The sequence below is a fragment of the Labeo rohita genome, chromosome 3 (genome assembly GCF_022985175.1).
Source record: "Labeo rohita strain BAU-BD-2019 chromosome 3, IGBB_LRoh.1.0, whole genome shotgun sequence".
NCBI classification, from domain to species: Eukaryota; Metazoa; Chordata; class Actinopteri; order Cypriniformes; family Cyprinidae; genus Labeo; species Labeo rohita.
Window position 1 is genome coordinate 42594699 of NC_066871.1, and position 24251 is coordinate 42618949.

At 37.0% G+C, this 24251-nt stretch overlaps 1 protein-coding gene and 1 pseudogene across 6 annotated transcripts; both read right to left on the reverse strand.

Moving 5' to 3' along the window:
- Positions 1–24251, reverse strand: part of LOC127160364 (tripartite motif-containing protein 16-like) — a 45599-nt pseudogene that overhangs the window by 7664 nt on the left and 13684 nt on the right.
- LOC127160330 (E3 ubiquitin/ISG15 ligase TRIM25-like) lies at positions 1029–24111 on the reverse strand. Of its 6 annotated transcripts, none has more exons than XM_051102995.1 (7): positions 15462–15512; positions 3730–4345; positions 3501–3596; positions 3157–3390; positions 2923–3073; positions 2744–2803; positions 1029–2415 (listed from the first exon to the last, which is right to left on the reverse strand). In XM_051102995.1, exons 2-7 carry the CDS (start codon positions 4339–4341, stop codon positions 1871–1873), a joined length of 1698 nt encoding a protein of 565 aa, XP_050958952.1. In that variant the 5' UTR covers positions 4342–4345; positions 15462–15512; the 3' UTR covers positions 1029–1870. The 6 variants fall into 6 exon arrangements, with proteins under 6 accessions (XP_050958952.1, XP_050958948.1, XP_050958943.1 ...); XM_051102991.1 differs by lacking the exon at positions 15462–15512 and adding an exon at positions 6340–6691; XM_051102986.1 differs by lacking the exon at positions 15462–15512 and adding an exon at positions 6340–6691 and having other exon boundaries at positions 3730–4467.

Below are 24251 nucleotides of genomic sequence, written 5' to 3' on the forward strand. Positions count from 1 at the left end.
TATTATCATTATTATAAAAATATGAATCATGTTAGCTGGCTTCATTTAGCAAACAGATATTTCCTTCAGTTATTTATACACTTAATTATACCCATTAAAAAATACTCCACTCAGTGTGCTTTGCTTCTCAGCTTGTGCACATCAGCACATTGTGCACATACAGGCAGTTACATTAGTTACATAACATTAACATACATTAATCAGCTGTTGGCCTGCTATTGTATAAAAATGTGTCCATTAACATGAATGTCTGTCATTCTTATTATTGGAGTCATGATAAAAGATGGAGCAATACATGGTTGGTTTACAAACTGCAGTGATTTATAGGTACTGCAGTGATTTAGAAATAAGGTTCACTTAAAAGCATATAAGAAAACGAAAGTGTTCACACGGCTACATTTTCACATAAATTTTATATCAAATTTAGTTTGTCCTAAATGTACTTTATTTTTTTATTACATACAGTGGCAGCTTTAACAGACTGCATTCATACTAATGCACAGATCTATTTCGATATATCAGATGTTTTGTCCTGCTCTGAAAACATAACTGACTGTGTGAACATCAGTTTCTTAAAAAAAGTATTCGAAAATGCATTTAACCGCAGCCGCAATCGATCTTCAGGACAACAAACACAACGCGCACGTGAAAGTCTGTCGCGGCTTTCCTGTAGTACTGCATTAAAAACGGCATCGTTGAAAAATCGTTGAAGAGAGAATCGCGATGTATCGGAGAATCGATTTTTCCCCCCTATTTTGCTGATGCCCCAGTATATTTTCTTGGCAATTTAAAACTAACTGTATTTTTAAGCTGAATGTGTGCATGCCAATAACAAACTATGATAGACTATGAGATGAAGAACTTGATATTTGATCATGCAATTGTATGCATGTAAATGATACTACATTAGATGTAATATGAAACACATACATTTTCCATGTAATAAAAGTGTATAGCAAGTCAGCAAACTGAAGGTATTACAAATGATACACATTTAATGTTTGTTGTTTTTGAAGCATCAGGAAAAAAAAAAAAAAAAAAAAAAACCTCTGTTAACATCAAGTACAATTTCTTTTGAACAAAACAAATTACATTGAAAACTGTGTATATGAACATGCACAAGACAACGCTTTGTAAGAATAAGTTGTGAACCCTTCTACTAACCCTTACTAAATTCAAGGTTCACTTATTTTCTCTGGCCTGCACAGTGAATGATTATATACAGGGTTGCCAGGTTTTCACAGCAAAACCCACCTAATTGCTACTCAAAATTTGCCCAATCGTGTTTGGCGGGGTAAAATACACATTTTTTTGGAGGAGTTCCCCTTATAAAATTCACATTTCAGGGGATAAATATTAGGTTTTCGTGTCGCTTAAACCCCTGAACATGAAAAACAACCCACGGCAACAGTGTTAAAGTAGCCCAATTCTGTGGACTTTACAACGCTGATTATATATTTAATAACAATGTTTTGTTAGTTTCAATTACATTGCATTTGTTCACAATTGTAAGTTAAATTCAGATCAAACCAAGTTTGCTCAAGTAAACAATACAGAAATCCAGAGTTGATAAAATTATTCATTACAATGTAATTATTTTAAAAAAGTTTGACAGTCAAACAGGAGTTATATCATATTTCAATAAACTTCACACATTTTTTTATATTTTCATGATTAAAAGTTCACTGGCATTCCTATGAAATCTTAGTCGTACTGATTCATAATGTTGTATAACAAAAAATATTTTTAGACCCTGTTTGATATAATTGGTTATGCAACACAGTCTCACTGTCTGTCTATCTAGTCAAACAGTGCATTGTAGTTGTGTTTCCGATTTTTTTTTTTTTAATAAGCCTATCTGATTTATCATTTAATTGGTCAGGCGACACAGTTTTACTGTTGAGTTACTATCAAATCCAAACATGGCATAGAGAGGCTGAGTGAATGTGGTCTGGACTTTGTGGATGAGACTTATTGTGTCAGAGATGCTATAGAAGGACAAAATGCCTGCGCTGTGATCCACATACACTCCTATTCTACTGGACACACAGGTTACAGGAAGGACGGTCTTGATGTTATTGTGCCAGAATGAGAAACAGAAAGGAGTGCAGTACAATCTCCAGGACTGATCATTACGTCCAGCTTCAATCTCAGCTGTCCGTCCCTTCCTCCTGATGCTTTTATATGCCACTGATATATCTACTCCTATTCTCCCTTCTCTGCTGCTCCACTCCACCTCCCAGTAACAGCGTCCAGTCACACTCTCTTTACACAACGCCTGCCACCAGTAATCAAATCTGTCTGGATGATCAGGATACTGCTGGAGTATGTTAGTGGCAGTGATTACTGTGTTTCCCTCAGACAGATGGAGCAAATTATTCACCGAGTTCAGATCCAGAGTCAACAGAAGGGAATCTAATGGAGAAAAATACACAATGTTTTATAATGAACGATAATGATAAATTTTGACTTTTTTTAGTGTGTCTCTCCAAAAAGTAAAATTATCAACAAAACCTCAATCAATTTCAACTTATGAAGCAGAATTCCATTTAAGGCTGCAGTAAATCTATGCTAAATACTGGGTTCAAAACTGGTATAAACTAATTCATCATGTAATTCATGAGTGTTTTCACTTATTTGTTGCAGCCTGTGTATTAAATACACAATAAAAGTCTTGAACTGAATTACACCATATCCTTAACCACTAGAATGGATTTTAGACTTGTGTGTTATAATAACTCACATTGTAGGAACTCCTTTCTGGTCTGACATTCAGGAGCCAGGATGACCTGGACAGTTTTCACTATGAACACACACACACAAAAAAACAAAAAAAAAAAAAAAAAAACAGAAGATTTTAACCTGCTGTTCATGTTTTTAATCAATGGTGCTTAACTCCTTTCTGATGATAAATTAATTTACCTCTTCCATTTAGGTTTTCTATAGTCTCTCTGGAGAGCTTCTGCAGATTATCTCTGAGTTGAGAGACTGATTTCACTACATCATCAAAAGACAAATGAGAACTGACAGTGAAGTCATCTGTAGATCCAGAGAAAGAAACAGACGACAAACTCTACAGACACAAAGACAAAAATAAACTCCCTGTAATCACAGAAGCTTGTTACAATTCTCAGTGATTGAGAAGATCTCTGTTACCTGGAGGAAATAAACATGATCCAGTCTTTTTGAAAGCTGCTCCAGTTCAATGTCTTTCCTCTTCAGCTCATTGATCTCCTTCTTCAGTTTCTCCAGTTGTTCTTCAGCTCGACTCACTGCAGCTCTTTCCTGATCTCTGATCAGCTGCTTCACCTCAGAGCGACGTTTCTCAAAGGAGTGGATGAGTTCAGTGAAGATCCTCTCACTGTCCTCCACTGCTGTCTGTGCAGAGCGCTGATAGACACACATCACAATCAGACAGACTTCAGTGAGACTGCAGGAAGGAAAATCAAAATTTAAACTTTTCTTCTTCCTAAACAAACTTTTCTTCTTCTTAAACTCACCTTATGAGTTTTCACAGCCTCTCTCAGCTTCTGAAGATCTTTCTCTTTCTGATTGATTATCTTCTGTAATTTTCTCTGTTTCTCCTCCAAATGTCTCTGCAGAAAGCACAACTATGATTAACTCAGCACTACCGTTCAAAAGTCTGGGATCAATAAGAATTTTTTTTTTTTTTTTTGCAGTTTTGAGTCTCTTCTTCTGTTGCTTATTAGATCTAATATGAAGCAGTACCTGTTTCTCTTTCCTTTCTGCTGCAGTTGATACAGTGTCATGATTTTTGTGTTTATCCACCAAACACAGCACACAGATACATTGCTGGTCAGTACGGCAGTAAATTTCCAGCTTTTTGTCATGTTGAGGGCAGATCATCTCCTGGAGTTGTTCAGTGGCATCCATCAGATTGTGTTTTTTAGCTCTGAAGAGATTCTCATGCTGTTCAAGGTGATTTTGGCAGTAAGAAATTCGACACTCCAGACACGATTTCACTGCTTTCTGTTTAATTTCAGTACAGGAGTCGCACTGAACATCTCCAGATCCAGTGTGAAGAGAAACAGGAGCATCAGTGGAAGTAGCAGGAGGAGAAGCTTGGAGTCTCATCTTCTTCAGTTTCTCCACCATTTCAGCAAATACCACATTTTTACCTAAAACTGGCCTTGGACTAAAGGTCTGTCTGCACTGAGGACAGCTGTAGATTCCCTTACAATCCTCCTGATCCCAGCAACCTGAGATGCAGCTCATACAGTAACTGTGTCCACAGGGAATCGTCACTGGATCCTTCAGGAGATCCAAACACACTGGACAGCTGAACTGATCCTCAGCCCATGAAATACTGGATTCTGCCATTTCACTGTATACAGTGTATACACAGACAGAGAGATGATATGCACTGCAGCTCAACAGAGTTGAGTTCCTTCAGTGCCGGCCTGTAGGTTTGTGGGGCCCTAGGCAAGATAACGAAAATGGGCCCCACTACTGAAAAAAAAAAAAAAAAAAAAAAAAAACGGTCACAGAAATTTGAAGATAAAGCAAATGAAATTATATATATATATATATATATATATATATCATTTGCTTTATCTTAAAATATACATAGGCCTTAATATTCATAAATGATAAAAAAAAAATGCAGGCTATTAAGCTTGTTTTTAAATATTGACTGATGATCACATGGAAAAAAAAAAAAACTTTATTGCATTACACTGCCCGGGAATTCCAAAATCTAAACCGTAAAGGAGTAAAGAAAGGTTTTCAGACTTTATTTACCAAAAATGATAAAGAACACTGAGTTTGTTGTGCCTGTGTGTAGGGCTGCAAAATTTGGCCAAAATGTTTTTTTATCAATATGACTAATTCTGATTATTGTTATTACTAACTAAAAACATTAAACAAAACAATAATTACTGTTAATCATCATCAATACATTTTACAGAAAACTGCAGCATGACTTGTTAACATACAGGAGGCTGAACTATAAATGTTTAGAAAGGTATAAGAATTTATTATAAAATTATGATTTAAAATCTTTGACAATAAAAAAAAAAAAAAAAAAAAAAAAAAAAAAAAAAAAAAAACAGAAAGAGAGGAAAAACACTCCTACACTGGAGAAAAAAATTAGAAGTATTATTATTCATATTGTTACCCAAAATAAGGTGTTAATATGTGTAATTCATGTAATAGAATGTTTAATTCATACAGGAAATTTATAATATGGACCCCTAATCTGCATATAGACGGATCAGCGGACACATGCGGCTTTCAAATGCTCCCGTTCTGCTTATGTGTGAGCGCTCGGTACCTCGAACCCGGTACCTTTTGACAACCCTACCCTTTCGCGTAGCTGAATAAAACTCAGATAGAAACATTTTAACTCATGAAACACGGAGACATATTTGTACAATTGTGAGTAAATGGATTATCTCTGTTCTTCGAGAGCCATATCGGGCATTTTATATGAATATGCAATGCAATGCAATCACTTTATAGAATACTGTATAAAATAAGGATTTTGCCTCATTCTGTGATGTGAAACGTCAGATCAAAAAAAAAGGAAGTTATACACTCGACTTTTTGTTTAAATGAATTTGGAGCAAAATCATGTCATTAAAATGTTCTCAATAGACAACAGGTTTGTAAACAGACCCAAACAACATGCAAAATCCATGCACGCGTTCTACGGAGGTAAATTTGAACGCACAGACTAATTTTTTTTTTTTTTTTTTTTCATACGTTCGACACATATGCCACACTGTACAGCACTGGTTCGCGTTACCTTAGTTATGTAAGGTGGCTGCAGCTTTAAGTTGCGCTGCACACACCGATCGGTGGATGACATTAAAGTACCGCAAGAGCAATTTGAAAGCATGCAGAGCCGTCTGCACTCTATAGTTGTTGCGGAACTTTGATTTTAAAAACGGATCTTTCTGCGCAGCGCCGCTTCACATCAAACACACCTAAAAATCCAGTTGACAACCTGTATCGCCTATTGGATGGGCCGGCACTGCTGTACAGTGCAACAATGACAAAAAACAACAACAACAAAAAAAAAAAAAAAAAAAAAAAACAAAGGAAAAAAAAAACAAAGTCCATTTAACTTGATGCTTACACTTGTAGTGCATTAGTTTGTTTCGTCGAAAGCAGGATGATTTGTGATGGAAAAGGGCACTTTAGACAAGTTTAGAAAACAAACTAACAAATTATATTTCCTATATTATAAATCAAGCAGGTATATGTTTAGGCCTACTTTCGTTTTGTCGGGTTCAGAACGCGATAACAAAACACACAAAACAGCGATGAAACTCCTAAAAACCTAAAGAACAAAATACCATCACATTAAAAACTTACCTGTGAATTTACACGCGACCCCAGTCAGACTCTGAACTCGTCAGAAATAACCACAATAAGCGCCTGCTGTGTCTTTTATAGAGAAAATCTCCACAATCAGTGTGTTCGACTTTTGTTTCTATTGGTGTTTACAGTGTTTTTATTGTCACTCTTTAGTTGAAGGATCGACAAATGATCTGCCGATCGATCTTAAGGTATTTACGGCATTTTCAAGCGTTGCTGGAAAGCAAATAGAGGCGTGGAGTCTGACACGTTTCACTTTCCGGAGAGTCACCTGATCTATGAAAGTCACATGTCTTGTCCAGATACCCAGGCCCTGTCCAAAATGAAATGCATCTTCATGCGCGCTTGCGGTCTTATGGACTTACAATGGCCGCTGCTTGCGCGTGTCTGTTAATTTCACGAGAACTTAGGGAAGGGGTTAGCAAGTTTGGCATCGGGCCAAAAAATTTTGTCCACTAGATGGCGGGCCAGAACATAGTAAAAGGATACTTTAAGAAATTAATTGAAGAAAGATGCCACTAGAATTGCCGGTGACAGACTGTTACGGTGTCTTTTGTAACTGGTAGTGAGACTCCATGGAATATCATGTAGTTAAATGTAATACCTTTTTAAGACCTTTTTAAGACTCTTTCCATACATTTTAAGACCTCATGGCCACTTCAAGTTTTAACTGGTTACATAGGCAACACTTCTAAACAGTCAGTTTGTGATAACTCCTTTAGTGCAACATTGGTAAAATCTAAATATTGAGTGACTGACTATCTTTGTCATGCAAAACACTGTTGGTTTGCAATTTTAACATATGTTTGCTAAAATGTATTTTCAAGATCTGAGGTAAACTATCTCTTGTTGCTTTCAGTATGGCTATAAATGACATGCAAAATATTCAAACTCACATTAGACAATCACATTAGCATTGAATTAAGCACATAATCAGTACCGGAGATTATAACTGTCATAGTTATAGTTGTTGTAGTATGTTGTTGTTCCAGCCGAGACTTTGCACAAATAGAAACCGTTTGTGTCGCCGTCGTGGCTAGTTAGGACAAAACTGTAGTTTTCCACCAAAATAAAATATTTTTTTTTCGTTCCAAAAAGTACAAGGGTTTCTCTTGCAAGTGCAGTGCAAAATATACATGTTATTGTACAAAAACTTTGAGTCTTTAAATATTGTATTTGGATTGTTCATACATCCAAGCACAAACACTGCAAGCTAAAGGTTGAGATTATTTTCATCTGTTTTATACAGCATGTTTCCAAAATAAAACTGCTGTTTTACCGTTTTTAGCATGTGTTAGTCTATCTGTTGATTGTAAAGCCATTGCTGCCAGTTCTACAGGTTTTTATCAATACACCCAAGCACAAATACTGCAAACTAAAGTTTAAGATTATTTTCATGTGTTTTATACCGGTGTTTTGACGTTGAAATCGCAGCTGGGGAGTGACGTAAAGGTCACATGAATTCCGATTATGACCATTTAGACTGCGGTCGCATTCCAAAACATCTGACCTGTAGCAGATTTAGTACCACTTATGTTACCTTGGATCACAAAACCAGTCTTTAATGGGTCATCGGATGCCCATTTTCCACAAGCTGATATGATTCTTTAGGGTCTTAATGAAAAGTCTATAATATACTTTGGTTTACTTTAGCCGCGTTTAGCTGCTAAACTTGCTAACTAGCACATTATTAGGAAAGGCGATCGCAAAGATTAAAAAAAAAAACCTTATACTCATGTCTGCTGTAAGTGAAGCTGGATCACGAATGATTCGCGCGAACATAGACGGATATATGTAGGTGCATTCCATCCAAGGTAATCCACTGCATCTTCAGTCGCTCACATGTCAGGAGCAGTAATGGGAATAACGGCGTTATAAATAAACGGTGTTACTAACGGCGTTATTTTTTCAGTAATGAGTAATCAAACGAATTACTGTTTCCTACGTTACAACGCCGGTACCATTGCTGCCAATAAAATACGGCGTTACTATCATTTATTATAACATTATTATAATTTTATTTTTCAGTTCATCTGAATGGATGCGCAGCGTACCTGTATTTGACGAGCTGTAAACTCTAGTGTGAAGGCACACGACTAACCGTCACTTTGTCTCACACACCCAAAGAAAGATACAGAGCGACAGAGTCTTATACCATGCAGAACTGACGCGCTACGTGTAAACAATATTCTTTGTTGTATTTTCCTCTCAAAACAACGGAGCTGCTTTGGAATATTTCAGCTTTTAAGAACTGCTGGTTTCTCCGGTAGAAGGCGGAACTAATGTGCAAACAGCAATCTCATTGGCTGGCGCTCACCTATTATCGTCCCTGTTTTGATTACAGCAAATCAGTTAGAGCGAACGCAGACAACATGATTAATATTCATGAACCCAGCAGCTCATTAAACCTTAGTGTGTTTAATATTGTTATTAATAGTAGAATTCGTGGTAGTAACAAGACGTTCATAGAAACACTAAATTACAAACAATATCACCACCAGTCCTAAGTTCAGTCAACATGACAAACATGCATTCATACATGGTTATTCTAATTACTAAAGTTCTAATGGCTAAAGTTGAATGCTAATTATCATTATAATATTATATCAGATATTTAATATTAGTCTGGTGAGTAAACTAAAAATGTAATTAATTTCATTAAAATTTCATTCATTTAACATATTTAATATTGGGGTCATCCAAGTTATTTAATAAGCAACACAATAGTTACTTTCCCTGGTAATTGGTTACTTTTATAATGATGTAACTCTGTTACTAACTCAGTTACTGTTTGTGAGAAGTAACTAGTAACTATAACTAATTACTTTTCAAAGTAACATTCCCAACACTGTTCACTACACCATTAAAATAGTGTAGATTAGTGTACAATGTTTTATATTTATTTTATAGTTATATTAAATTTGATTTTTTTTTTTTTTTTAAGCAACGCAATAGTTACTTTGCCTGGTAATTAGTTACTTTTATATTGATGTAACTCAGTTACTAACTCAGTTACTATTTGTGAGAAGTAACTAGTAACTATAACTAATTACTTTATTAAAAGGTACGTGCTCACCACTGGTCAGGAGTAAATGGCGACCACTATTGTACAAAATTCCCTGCCTCACGCATGCGCAAGTCGAACTTGTTCGGACTTGGCTGGTGCATGCGCAGAAAGTTTTCAGTGTTCGTCAGCATCCAGCATAGAAGAGCAACACGAAGCTTCCCTGGCTTGTGTATTCCTTTAAAGTGTTTTTCCCTTGTGTGGTATTGTTGTGCGTTAATAACTCCGTAAGTAACAATATTTCTTATCATTGTAGATGTGTTTCAGAGCGTGTCATAGCGTAATTCAGTTTATTTTACCTCAGGAAAATTATTACGTCAGTAACAATACAGTAGCCGTAATGCTCACGTATTTGACGAATAATTCAGTTGTTTGTAAATTAAGATGCTAATTCATTTGAATAAGAGCGTTGTTTGTCATGTGTGTTCATGTAAATACTTATTCGGGCTTTTATCGGCATATTAATGACTATTATAACGAGCACACGGGAGCGCTAAAACAGCGCACACACATAGTGTAATTTGACACCGCTAGCATGCGGCAGCAGCCCCGGTCTGTTTATTACAGCTGTATTCTGTGCTTATAGGTGAAAAAGCTCTTGTTTAGATTTGTTTCCTATTGCCTCAGACAATTATATAGTTTATATAGATTGTATTGTTCTATCTTTTTGCCTTTGTCATTGCATAATATTACATGTATATTTATCACGTTTATTTGTTCTCTGACAGAAACCACATTTTGTACACTTCCGCACAACTTAATAAACATAGAGATTGGACATGTTCACTCTGGAGTAGCTGCAGTTCTTTCTAACCAAAGAATTAGGCCAGCTGAGTTCCAACCACCCAACTGCGCACAGAATATCCCACAACTATGTTCATTATTACATCCAGCAACACAACACCCCAATCGCTCAATCTGAGATATTCTTGTCTAATTTACATCCCTGCTCTGGCATTGAAACAATGGAGGTCGGACTGTGACAGCTGATCTGAGGTAAGACGTTCATGTCAATCAACTATCGTGGGAGCGGCCTCTGACAGCGCACCGACAGGCATCTGAGAACGGCTCGATTTGAAAAAAAGGGGATTTTTTTTACAGATTAATTCAAAACCACTGCATGGATGTTTTATCATTATAGGGTAGATTTGTACATACACTGCCAACACACATTAATGTTCAAACAACATGTAAAAGTGAACTTTGCATCCGATGACCCCTTTAAGCAGCACGGGTAGCAATAGCCAAAAATACACTGTATAGGTCAAAATGATCGATTTTTTTTTATGCCAAAATCATTAGGATATTAAGTAAAGATCATGCTTGATGAAGACATTTTGTAAATTTACTACCGTAAATATATAAAAACTTAATTTGTGATTAGTAATATGCATTGCTAAGAACTTAATATGAACAACTTTAAAGAAGATTTTCTCAATATTTAGATTTTTTTGCAACCTCAGATTCCAGATTTTCAAATAGTTGTATCACAACCACATAAATGGAAATCTTTTTTATTCAGCTTTCGGATGATATATAAGTCTCAGTTTAAAAAAAAATGACACTTATGATTGGCTTTGTGGTCCAGGGTCACATATGGAAGTGGCACAAATCGGAATTGAAAAAATCAGATTTCATGTGGTTTGTTCTGTTTACACTGTCATGAGAAAAACAGATCTGTCACAAATGCATTATGTTATATTTTTAATAAATTTTTGATGTTTCTAAATGTTTGATGTTCTAGAATGTTTCTGAGATAAATCTGTGGATCTTAGTAAGTAATCACATAAAGAGCAAGACCAGAGGATGAACACAACCAAATAAATGTTATATTAAATATATGGTGATCGCGCTGTATGCATGTGAAATCGTTACATATGCAAAACATGGCAATTGCTTGTGTGTTATTAGTTTAGTTTAGTTTAGTTTAGTCACTTTATTGTCCACAAGAAATTTTTCTTTGGCAAATTAGTGTAGTCAGATTGTGTTTGTATACAACTGTAAGTTACATTAAGATCAAACCACATTTGATGAGTAATCCATGCAGAAATCATGCAGAGATTTTTTCAAAAGGTTCACAAATTTAATTTTGACACTGTATTTATTACAATTATTTTATCGGGAGATCTGAAAACTACACCAGAGTTGCAACCAATTTCAACATATTTTTTGACATTCATTATCAGCTTTCTTATAAGAAAATCTTATCTTATCTTATACACTACAGCTATTATTATATTCATTGATTAGAAGTTTTATTATTAGAATAATTATTAATAATCTATTATTAACAGCATTATTTCTGGTTAGAAATGTCCTATGATATCTTACTTGTACTGATTCGTCATTTGATGTGACAAAATAATCTATAAATTTAATTGGCCAGATGACACAGTTTCACCTTTGAGTTACTATCTAGTCCAAACACGGCATAGAGCGGCTGAGTGAATGTGGTCTGGACTCTGTGGAGGAGACTCATTTTGTCTGTGACACTGTAGAAGGACAAAATGCCTGCTCTGTGATCCACATACACTCCTATTCTACTGGAGATACGACTTACAGGAAGGACGTACTCTATGTTACTGTGCCAGAATGAGCAACAGAAAGGAGTGCAGTACAATCTCCAGGACTGATCATTACACCCAGCTACACTCTCAGGATTTTTGCCCTTTCTCCTGATGCTCTTATATGTCACTCCTATATCCACTCCTGATGGCTGTTTGATGCTCCACCCCACCTCCCAGTAACAGCGTCCAGTTACACTCTCTCTACACAACGCTTGCCACCAATGATTAAATCTGTCTGGATGGTAAGGATAATGTTGTTTTGTGTCAGCGACAGTAATCAATGTGTTTCCCTCAGACAGATGAAGGAAATAATTCACTGAGTTCAGATCCAGAGTCAACTGACGGGAATCTAATGGACATAAAAACAAAGTCAGGCATGAACTTTCATATTAATATGATACTTTAAATGGATTTATTGTCACTATATAATGATAATGCGGGGAAAGTTTAATGTATCTCTGACTGTTAAAATCAATGAAATGTCAGTCCATTTCAACCAATCAATTCTGATTATGGATGATTCAGATAAAAAAGCCTGATAATTGCCTCATCTTGCAAAATAAAAGCTATCAAAAACAAATGTAAATGTATGAATCTGAATGTTGATGTGCAAAGAGATATGAAAAGTTCAGATGCAAAACCAGCTAAATCCATTTGACATCTTTCTTAAAAAAATGCATTTTTATCAGGCTCAGATGTATAGGTTTGTATGTAAATACCGGTGCTTCTGATTGGGCTGAGGCTGGTATTTTAGCGAGTTTGAAGAAAAAGTATCTGATGGACATATGTGTTGAGAGCATTCACTCAATATCATTATCTCATTTTTGACCAAGATGGCTTTTAGCTGGTTTTGCATCTGAACTCTTCATATAAACTAAGCATTTGCCAGAAAATGTTGTATTGGTACCTTCTATGAACATAGTACTGTGTTTCTGCAATTTAGTTTTCCCATAAGCTAAAGGCTAAACCCTTTACAGTTACTTATGATTAAATAACATTACTTGTGTTAAGGGTCAAATATGGTTAACGTATATTTCACATCCATCAACAAATATTTTAATTGAAAATAAACAGATTTGTTCAAAATGATTGCAGTCCCTTTTTTAGGTGCACACATTTGCTCACTAATGTTAAATGTCTGTACTCACAAAACACTCTGGTTACTAATGTAAACTCAGTTTCCTGAGATAATAGGAATGAGCATTGTGTTTGCTAACGCTTACGAAGGAAACTCTCCAAGGCTTTGGTATTTCTCCAAAAACACATTGCTTGCTATTTCAGGGAACCAAGGTTATGTTAGTAACTGGAGTGTTCCCTTTTTGATACAGTTCACTTGCATTGTGTTCACTAATGCTTATGGAAACAAAATTCAATAGCTCAGAACAAAAAGCCATCCTGCAAGCACAGTCCTATGATGTCCATGGTGGGGGAGCCAAGAATAGTATGTGCTTTTATAAGGGCCGAATCAGTGATGCCCAGGCAATGAGGCTGGGGTCTATGGATAAAAACAGCCTGACCATCGTCAGGGGCACATGTTGGTTAGACAGATAAAAGACGTGCCTAAAGGGCAGGGATGTCCAAGTTATAAAACCTAACAAAGTTACCAATGGACACTTCACTGGATCATGCCCAGGAGGAGGCCATACCCCTGGTAGAGTGGGCCCTCACTCCAATGGGAGACTATAAGCCCACTGAGGCATAAGCCAGTGCTATAGCATCTACTTTCCACTGGGATCATCTCCTCTGAACCTCAAAAAGATCTGCTCTGATAGCAAAAACTGGCTATAGTGCTCTTCCTATATTCTAAAAGTCTGGAATGGGTAGAATGAGAGCACATCCTTCTCATCCTCTCAAGCAGGAAGACGTTTCGCATAGCCAGACCTACAGACTGACGACTGAAGCTCTGGGTACTTTGTCTGTTTTGAATGGCCAAAACCCGCCCAAGAGGCCATTTGACTGACAGGTAAAGCAACAAATCATGTTTCATTTTGTGGCATCATGTTTAGGGGCATGGAAATGTGAGCACAATAACAGGCCGGTGTGTAAAACTCTTGCACATATTTTAAGATTCTATGCCATGAAGTTTAAAATATTTCACATACTTTTAAAAATCCAGAGTTTAGTTGATACTGACAAGCTCTCACTGTCACAGTTGTAAACACAGCAGCTTTCTTCTTCACTAAGGGAGTTTGGCATCAAGGCATCTTTGTTTCCAGGCGGAACATTAAAGAACACGACACTTACGTCTCCCAGAAATCCTTATAATTTTCCAATCCAACTGTGCGTTTCCAGATAAGTGTGCCATATGCATCAGACGTTTAGACAACGTTCTGTGGGTGTGACGTCTGAGGCTGAGACTAAACAGGAAGAGCTAAAAACATAATAACTTGTGCTTTGAAAGAAGTAGAGAGAACCTTAAGATCATAGTCATGTCTTGGCTTGAGGATGACTTTGCAGTCATTAAGCCCAAACTCAAAGCATGCTCAATTAGAGTGCCTGCAAGACGTCCACTCACCAGCCAGCAGGATAATGGTCTTAAGCAACAGGGTCCGTAACCTCAGTCAACCGACTGTAATGGCTCAAATAGAGAACCTAGCAGGGCCTTGAGGGCCGTGGATAGATCCCAGGTTGGAAACAGTCTGCTGTTTCCCCTCAAGAGCTTCTTGACCAAGTCATTCTTCCCTATTCTTCCTGCCATGTATACTATGGACTGCTTGTCCAGCAGCACCTGTGAAAAGGAAATGGGAGCTGGAGAACTTGGTCAAGAAGTGGCACATAGCATTGACAAGCTTCCGATTCCCTGTTTCCTCAGTGCCGTCAATGAAGGTGAAGGTGACGGAAGCAGAACAGTGGATGCTGACTGAGTAGGAGGTAAGCCATGACTTTAGTGGAGTGGTGGAGGTCTCCTGGGCAAAAGTGAGTTGGGATCCTCCATGGGCCATGACCAATCCATGACATGAGACGCTGCTAATGAAATGGATTCATTCGCTTACCTGCAAGAAAGCTTTCTGCTACTGTAGCAAGGCAAGACTTATGCTTTCACAGTGAGAGCAGTCCGTCTCTGTGAGCACGGCTTCAGTGTGCACTCATTGTGAGGCAACAAAACACCACAGAAGTATGCTCAATTAGGGTGAAATTTGCTTTTAAGTCTGGCCACAGGGGACAAGCACTCTAGCGCCTTTTCACTGCAGAGGCTTTCCCAGTAACAGGGTTCTTTTTCACGGGCTGAAGGCCCTGCCCATTTTAGTGGACTGAAATGCCATTTATTCATGCAGCTACACAAAAGTGCAATGTGAGTGAACTGTATCAAAAGGGCACTTTGAATTTCTCAATAGTAATATGTATTTTTCAAATACTGTCAAGTGGAGTCACTGATGGAGGTTTTCAGCACACACATGCAACTAATTCATGATGAACGTACAAATAGTATAGAACAAAATCATGCCATTAATTCAGTGTAAAACAGACGTGTGTTTTCAGTTACTCACATCGTAGAAACTCCTTTCTGGTCTCATATTCAGGAGTGCCGATGACCTGGGCGGTTTTCACTACAGTACAAAAACACATCTGCAGTTTAATTCTCATCAAGAAACTAAATGCATCATTAATGACAATAAATTAGCATTTACCTCTTCTAGATATGTTTTCTATAGTCTCTCTGGAGAACTGCTCCAGTTCATCTCTTAGTTGAAACACAGATTTCCCTACAACATCCAAAGAGAGATCAGAACTGACAGTGAAGTCATCTGTAGATCCAGGGAGAGAGACAGACGCCAAACTCTACATACACAAAGAAAAAAGAAAAAAAATACACACACACAAACTCCCTATAATTATGAAAGCTTATTTAAGTCCTAAGAGTTTGAGAAATCATTGTTACCTGAAGGAAATGAACATGATCCTGTGTTTCTGTAAGATGCTTTAGCTCAGCACCTCTACACCTCACTTCATCGAGCTCCAGCTCTAGTTGCTTTAGTCGTCTTTCAACTCGATTCATTACAACTCTTTCCTGATCTTTAATCAGCTGCGTCACCTCAGAGCGTTGTTTTTCAATGGAGAGGATGAGTTCAGTAGAGATCCTCTCACTGTCCTCTATTGCTGTCTGTGCAAAGCTCTGTTATAGAACAGACATTAAAATCAGTTTATTAACAAGTATTGGTCCCTCATAGTGGGCTTCAGTGGGACAATAAATGGAAGCTCCAGCACTGGAAGAGTTTCTCAAACTTCTCCAAACTCACCTTATGAGATGCCACAACTTTTCTCAGATTTAGCTGCCTCTCCTGGATTATCTTCTGTCTTTTTATCAGTTTTTCCTCAAAATTTCTCTGCAAAAATATATATTTGAATAAGTTAAGGCAACCTATTATGCCAAAATATTGGTAAAATGCCCTATACGTTTAGGGATCAATACCAATGCTTTGTGCACAAATTCCAGCTCCAGACAAAGTAAGTATCACACATTTTTTTTTTCCAAATTGCCTTTCTGAAAATACTTCTTGCCACTTTGTAAAGCTACCATTGTCTCTGCCTGCTTTCACTGATGCTGCCTTCACATGCTACCAGAATGATTGTAAAAATGAATGTGGTAGTAAAAATTGCACATAAAAGCAAGGTAAAGTCGACCACTTGAAATTGACGAAGTGGGACTTATAAAGTTCGTGATTGCACGCAATGGCACCATAAGACCAGTTATTACTTTTTTTCGTGCCATGCTCCTTAATTGTGCAATTCATAAATGTGCATAGTACAACCAGATGACTGACTTTTAAATCGATTCCGGTTCAAACATATAAGGTTTTTGACATTTTCAGTGTTTGTCTTTTTTTGTTTTTACATGGTGTTGTGCCCATTTTTGCCCCCCTGCCAAATTATTACCCACCTCGCTACCTGATGGCCTAATCCTAACCCCCTCCCCCAAACGTAACCTTAAACTTCTACTACAAGTACTAAGGGGAGTAATGATGTGGAATTTGGCACAACAAATTGGCTCTTGAAGCTCTGCCTTCTTTTAAAGAGGGGGCCAGGAGAATTAACGTTGTGTCAATCACGTTTATACACAGCCTCCGAAACTTTTGTCCGTCATAAATAAAGTTCGGATCAGGTTTCGGATCATTTTCACATCCGTAGCAAGCATTTTGATAGGAAAGGATGACGAATACAAAAAAAAAAAAAAAAAACGCAACTCCCTCCACCTTACATCTCCAAACACAACATCTCCAAACACAACATTTTGGCTCATACCCTAATAAGCTAAAAAAAAAGGCTGTAAAAATTATCTGTGGAGTATTTTGAGCTAAAACACCACATACAGAGACATCAGAGACTTAGTTTATATCTTGTAAAGTGGGACATAATATGTCACTTGTACTAAATATTTCTAACACATTTCTGAAATAGTTGTGCTGCTTCATATTTTACTGTAAACTGCGATACATTTTATTTTTCAGAATTCTTTCCTAAAGATAAAATTCAAAGAACAGCATGTATTTGAAATATAAATATTTAGAGACATAAATGTGTTTACTGTCACTTCTGATCAATTTATTGCATCCATGCTGAATAAAACTATATTCCTATAAAAAAAACTGTTATTGTAATACATTATTAAAGTCCTTTATATTGTATTTTAGAGCAAATAATCAAGTACTGCACCTCAAAACACAAACAATTACATCTAGTTCCTTGATTAAGAAAAAATGAGGAGAGAAACAACAGTTCTCTTAAAGTCCAGTTGGGAAAAGTACCTGTTTCTCTGTCCTCGCTGCTGCAGCTGATACAGTGTCATGATTTTTGTGTTCATCCACCAAACACTGCATACAGATACAACACTCGTCGGTACGGCAGTAGATTTCCAGCAGTTTATCATGTTGAGGGCAGATCATCTCCCACAGTCGTCCAGTGGCATCCATCAGAGTGTGTTTTTGACCACTTAAAAGATTACCATGGTGTTCAAGGTGATTTTGACAATAAGAGATTCGACACTCCAGACACGATTTCACTGCTTTCTGTTTAATCCCAGTGCAGGAGTCGCACTGAACATCTCCAGATCCAGTGTGAAGAACTGCAGGAAAAGCAGCTTGAAGCCTCGCCTTATTCAGTTTCTCCACCATTTCAGCAAACACCACATTCTTATATAAAACTGGTCTTGGCATGAAGATTTTCCTGCACTGAGGGCAGCTGTAGAGTCCCCTCCAATCCTCCTGATCCCAGCAACCTGAGATGCATTCCTTACAATAACTGTGTCCACAGGGAATCGTCACTGGATCCTTCAGCAGATCCAAACACACTGGACATCTGAACTGATCCTCAGTCCAGGAAATACTGGCTTCTGCCATTTCACTGCATCAATGCACAGACAGAGACAATACCTAAGAAACGGGGTTTTCTGTAGGGAGTGACTTACTGTAACTATTATTCATTATTTGCATTATTGCATTTCTGTGAAGATGAATCTTTTCCAACACAAAGGAACACTGTTGAAAAATAATCAGCTTTGAAACAGCCAGATGCATTTTTACTAAGTTTTGTTTTGTTTTGTTTTGATTTTGTACAAGCAATAAATTAAAGTTTGTTTTGGAATGTGGTTGACATCTGAAAAGAAAGTAGAGTAGCTCACATGTTCCAGTAGTCTTATAAATGGTTTCATTGGATGCATGAGCATGGCCTGATGTTAATGTCCGGTCTGTTTGTTTATTGGTCTGGCTAGTGGCAAGTGGCTAGTAATATGGTGCCGACTAGAAACATTAAGTTAGGGTGATGAGTAGTTGTGAGATACAACCTGACCTCTGGAAAAAATGCCTTCTCAAAAATAAAAATGTTTTGGTTTTCTAAAGAAGAGGGGAGATGTTAAGCATGGATCACTGTTGTGCAAAGAGGGGCTTAGCAGCCAGGCAAGACATAGTTTTAACTAGCTAACTAATTTACACAAGAGGGACTGTTGTTATTCGTTCTTTGCAGAAGTCTACCGGGAGTTACGTTTGGGCCACAAAACCATGTATGCACAGTGATGTTTTTCATGTTGTTGTTGTTAAAACCATCTATAAAAATGCCAATGTGTTGTAATGCAGCTGTAACAGTGTTGCTGTAGATAAAGCACACAGTGTAGAGGAATTCTAACAAACAGTCTTTAACAACAAAGCGAACATAAATACACAAGTGATGGAAAGAGCAAATCCAATACAACAAAAGCACAGTACCAGACAAAGAACTGCAACATGAGAAACTTAAATACACTGTGATAAACTTGATGGCAAACAGTTGTGAGATAATTAATGAATCCTCATAGCAACTAAAGATAAAACAGGGACAGAGAACAAAGGAATCAGGAAACAAAAGTTAGGACATTAAAAGTCACTGAAAACAAGAACAAAACAGAGCATAACTTTTACAGCAGCACAGTGCGAGCCAATGCTTTCAACAGGCCAGGTGGGCCTAATAGTGGCAATTCATTTACAGTATTTTCTTTATTACATTGCATCAAATCTGTTTTTGAGCATGGTCTGCAGTGTTGAGCCTTATAACCAATCACCCACATTTCTGTTGAGCTTATGAATGCAATATCCAATCAGAGACGCTTACTGTAGAGAACTCTGGAGTTGTTCAGTGTGCACGCTCATTGACTGAGGTCTGATAAATATGCATTAGCAAATTCCCTCATTAGAATAAATAACAAATTGCCACTGCATGACATTGCAGCTTCAACCTTTAATGAGTTATATGATGTAAGGCCGTTAAAATTCCCCCAAAGTAAGAAATGAAAAATGCAAAGTAACTAGTAACTCGCTACTTGAGTAGATTTTTAATTGGATACTTTTTTTTTTTTACTCTTACTCAAGTAACTTAGGATTATTACTTTTACTCTCACTTGAACAAGTACTTATATAAGTACTTGCACTTTCACTTGACAACAGTTTTTGTACTTTACCCACCTCTGATAACATTTTATCATGATCAGGTGAGGAAAAGGGACAGTTGACTGATCTGTCCAACACACTGCTGGACACACTCCGTCCTCGTTTATCATTTGCAGGTTTTTTAAGCCTTGCCTATTTCAATATGCAAGCAATTTAACACAATTTAAGCACAAAATGCAGTGTCACCCAAAGCAGCAGAAGCTTCAGGGCAGGCATACGAAAGCACTGTAAAAGTGTAGTTTGAGTTTTCCTTTCGTTTCACACCTTCTTTGTGATTCCAGTGATTTAAATTCAATGTGCAAGGATGGCGCAATAGCACTGGTCATGAACAGAAACACAGGGTCAGTGCTTTGTAACACAGACTGTGTGAATTTATGAATAAACGTAAAGTTATGTTGTTACGTATACTTGCGATCTTTATAAGTGAGTATACGGAAATCCTTGCTCTTTCCTAGTGGGTATACGGCGTATACCTGCGTATCGCGTAGACTACACCACTGCGAAAAACCAAAACCAAAATTAAAGATTGTATTAGCCGTCAAGAAAAGAAAAGAAAAGAAAAGAAAAGAAAAGAAAAGAAAAGAAAAGAAAAGAAAAGAAAAGAAAAGAAAAGAAAAGAAACAAGAGAGAGACTGTGGGGAAGAAGTATTAAACAGATGAAAACATTTAACGAGGAGTTAATCTCTGACCTCTTTAAAATATACTTAATGATAAATAATGTTTATATTATTCTTTTTATGTGAATATTTTAATTCATACAAGGATGTTTAAGTTCTAATTATTGAAGCTTCTATAAAAATGCTTGATTGACTGACGTTTATTGAATGTTCAGCTTAATCCTTAATATCTGATGAGATGTAAATATAGGAAAATTAAACGAACTTCTGTTCTACAAATCTTTACACAAACAGCGAAAGCAACGTGAGATCTCAGCAGAAGTGCAGTTCATTATTTAAAATTAATAAGTAGCCTATTAATACTTAATAGCCTGTCAAACGAAACATTTTTGTGTTTAGTGTACAATATTCTAATAAATAATCAAACAAATTATAAAATGTGAATGTGAATTCATCTGTACCTGGAGAAAATCACCACAAACAGCGCGTTCCGCCACTTTGATTCCTGCGACCGGGTTTTTTATAAAAAAAATAGATCCGTCGATCCGAAGGTATTTGCGGCGTTGCCAATCGTTGAGAATAGCTCTCTGGAGAGGTTGTGAAGTCGGACACTTTCTGCTTCAATAACACTTTCTGCTTTCTGAGTCACTTGATCTACACTAAAATGAAAGTCACACAGTTCATATTCAAGCAAAACCAAAAGCCTGCCCTTCCAAATGTTGATCTAGAGTGACGTAAATATCATATGAATTCCGATATGACTTGACTGCGGTTAAAACGTCTGATTTAATACCACATATGGAAGTGGCACAAATCGGAATTAAAAAGATCAGATTCCACGTGGTTTGTGTTGTTCACACTATCGTGAAAAAAAGGTCTGACATCTGCATTGCTTTAGTATGCAGATATTTTTGGCGTGATCTACACGGTTTCTCCTTCCGCTATAATAATCCGCAATAATATGTCATATTGGTTAAAACGTGTTTTGTTTAACTGTTCAGTTGTATGTGGATGTTCCGTGGATTTCCAAGATCGGTCACTTTTTGCTTCCAATATGAGACCCCTGATCTACATTAAATTAAATTTGCACGATTCATTTTCACACAAGAAAACAAAAAGCCTGTACAGAGACTAGAGGATGAACACAAGCAAAGACATATTACATTAATGATGATCATGCTGTATCATTCTGTATGTGTAATCGTTACATATGCAAAACCTTTTTTTTTTTTTTTAAATCATATCTCGATGAGCTCAATAGTACATGGAACAACTGAAGCAAATATCAATTTAAAAATGCTTCAAGCATTTAAAATGCCAGGTGATCCAACTTGATTCATCTTCACTTTCTTGTGCGTAGTTTAGTCAGATTGTGTTTGTGTACAACTGTAAGTTAAAATAAGATCGGACCCTTTGATGAGTGCAGAAATCCATTTTCAAAGGGTCGACAAATGTATTCTTGCCACTGTATTTATTGCAATTATTTTATTGGGAGATCTGAACTACATCAGAGTTGCATCAAATTTCATCATATTTTTCAACGTTCATTATCAGCTCTCTTACACTACAGCCATTATTGTATTCATTTGATAATACATTTTATTATTAGAACAATTATCATTAAACTATTATAAAAAGCGGTGTTTCCGACTAGAAACGTCCCATGATATTTCACAAAATTTTCTCCTTCATTGTGTCTGTGACACTGTAGAAGGACAAAATCCCTGCACTGTGATCCACATACACTCCTATTCTACTGGAGACACTGACTACAGGAAGGATGGACTTTATGTCATTGTGCCAGAATAAGCAACAGAAAGGAGTGCAGTACAATTTCCAGGGCTGATCATTACACACTCTCATTATTATTGCCCTTCCTGCTGATGCTCTTATATGTCACTCCTATTTGCTGCTCCACTGCACCTCCCAATAACAGCATCCAATCACACTTTTTCTACACATATTTTTAATGAATGGTGCAGAACTCATTTATTATATATTTTCTATAGTCTCTCTGGAGAACCCTACACTACAGCATCCAAAGAGAGATCAGAACTGACAGTGAAGTCATCTGTAGATCCAGGGAGAGAGACCGACGACAAATTCTACAGACACAGACAAACCCCTGCCTTTAATTATGAAAGCTTGTTAAAATCTTCAGTGTTTGAGGAGATCTCTGTAACCTGAAAGAAATGTACATGAACCTTTGTTTCTGAAAGCTGCTTCAGCTCAGTGTCTCTACACCTCACTTCATTGAGCTCCAGCTCCAGTTGATTCAGTCGTCTTTGCATTACAGCTTTTTACTGATCTCTGATAAGCTGTCACCTCAGAGCGACGCATTTCTCAATGAAGCAGATGAGTTCTTAGAGTTTATGAATATTAGTAGGCCTATGTTTATTTTGTTTATGTTCTGTTTATTCTATTTAGTTTTAGTGTATACTTCATTTATATTTTATTTGTGTTTCATGTGTATCTATTAATTCAAGCTTACTTTTTTCTCCTATTTTTTTATAATTTGTTTAAATATTTTTACATGTTTGTTGAATGTGTTAATGCACATTCACACTTAAATACTGAAATTTTATGTGCTTTATCTAAATGCTCTAAATGCTTTCATTCATTTAGTGATGAAAAATATTGCATTTTAACATAATAATGTTAAACAGAACATTTATAAAGTTTTGTGTACTTCCGTTAGATATTCTAATAAACAGACACATTTTCTGCTTACCTTTGTTGGAGTCCGCAGTCAGAGTGAAAAACTAAAAACTTAAAGTGCCCCTATTATGGATTATAAAAGGTTCATATTTTGGTTTGGGGAGTCCCCAACAACAAGTCTGCATGCATGCAATGTCAAAAAAACACTTTTGCTGTCTTATAATATGCATTTCTTTTTACCTTATTTGCTCAACGACTCCCAAATGGTTCGTTAAAACGAATCATTTGTCCAAACCACTTTGCCTGACACTAATCTGCGGTGATTGGTCCGATGACCCAGTCTTTTGTGATTGGTTTAACTTTACTGCGTGCAGCGAATTCCAAACACGGAACGCCCATCAACTTTACTCTAGCCCACAACTCGGTGGTAAACAACAACACCCAAACAGCCATAGTGTATGCGTCAACCCAACGCAGAAACGTATTGATAAAGCACTGCAGCTTGTACACCAACGTATTGTTCTGTTCTTTATCAAAACTTAAAGTAATAACAACGACAAACATTAACTATTCATCAACACATTTCTAGACAACAGCAAGTGAACAGATACAGCTGTCAGCCGTGTAGTCAGAGACCTACGAGCTGCGCGGAGCGAACACAACACACACAACTAAATAAGTATTTTGCATGATACAGAGTAACATTACGTGAGAGCAACACGTTTTAAAGGATTACTCCACTTTCAGAATAAAAAAATCCTGATAATTTACTCACCCCCATGTCATCCAAGATGTTGCACGACATAACACAACTACATATGTTGAAGGATCGCTAAATACAACCATCAATTATTAATCACACTCACAGGTAGAGATTCAGAGGAGCAAGCCAGTCCAATTAAACTGGCCACTGATCCATCTTTTAAGAGCCAGTCTTTGGTGAATCCCGCATTGTACTTAGGATACAGCGTCTTCTCGACATGACGTAAACCACATGGAAATTTGACTGTGTTTGTGGGCGGGCAAGTTGTTCGCGACGTAGAACGTGGGCGGATATTATGCAAATGTGTTACTTCGTGACGTACAGCCG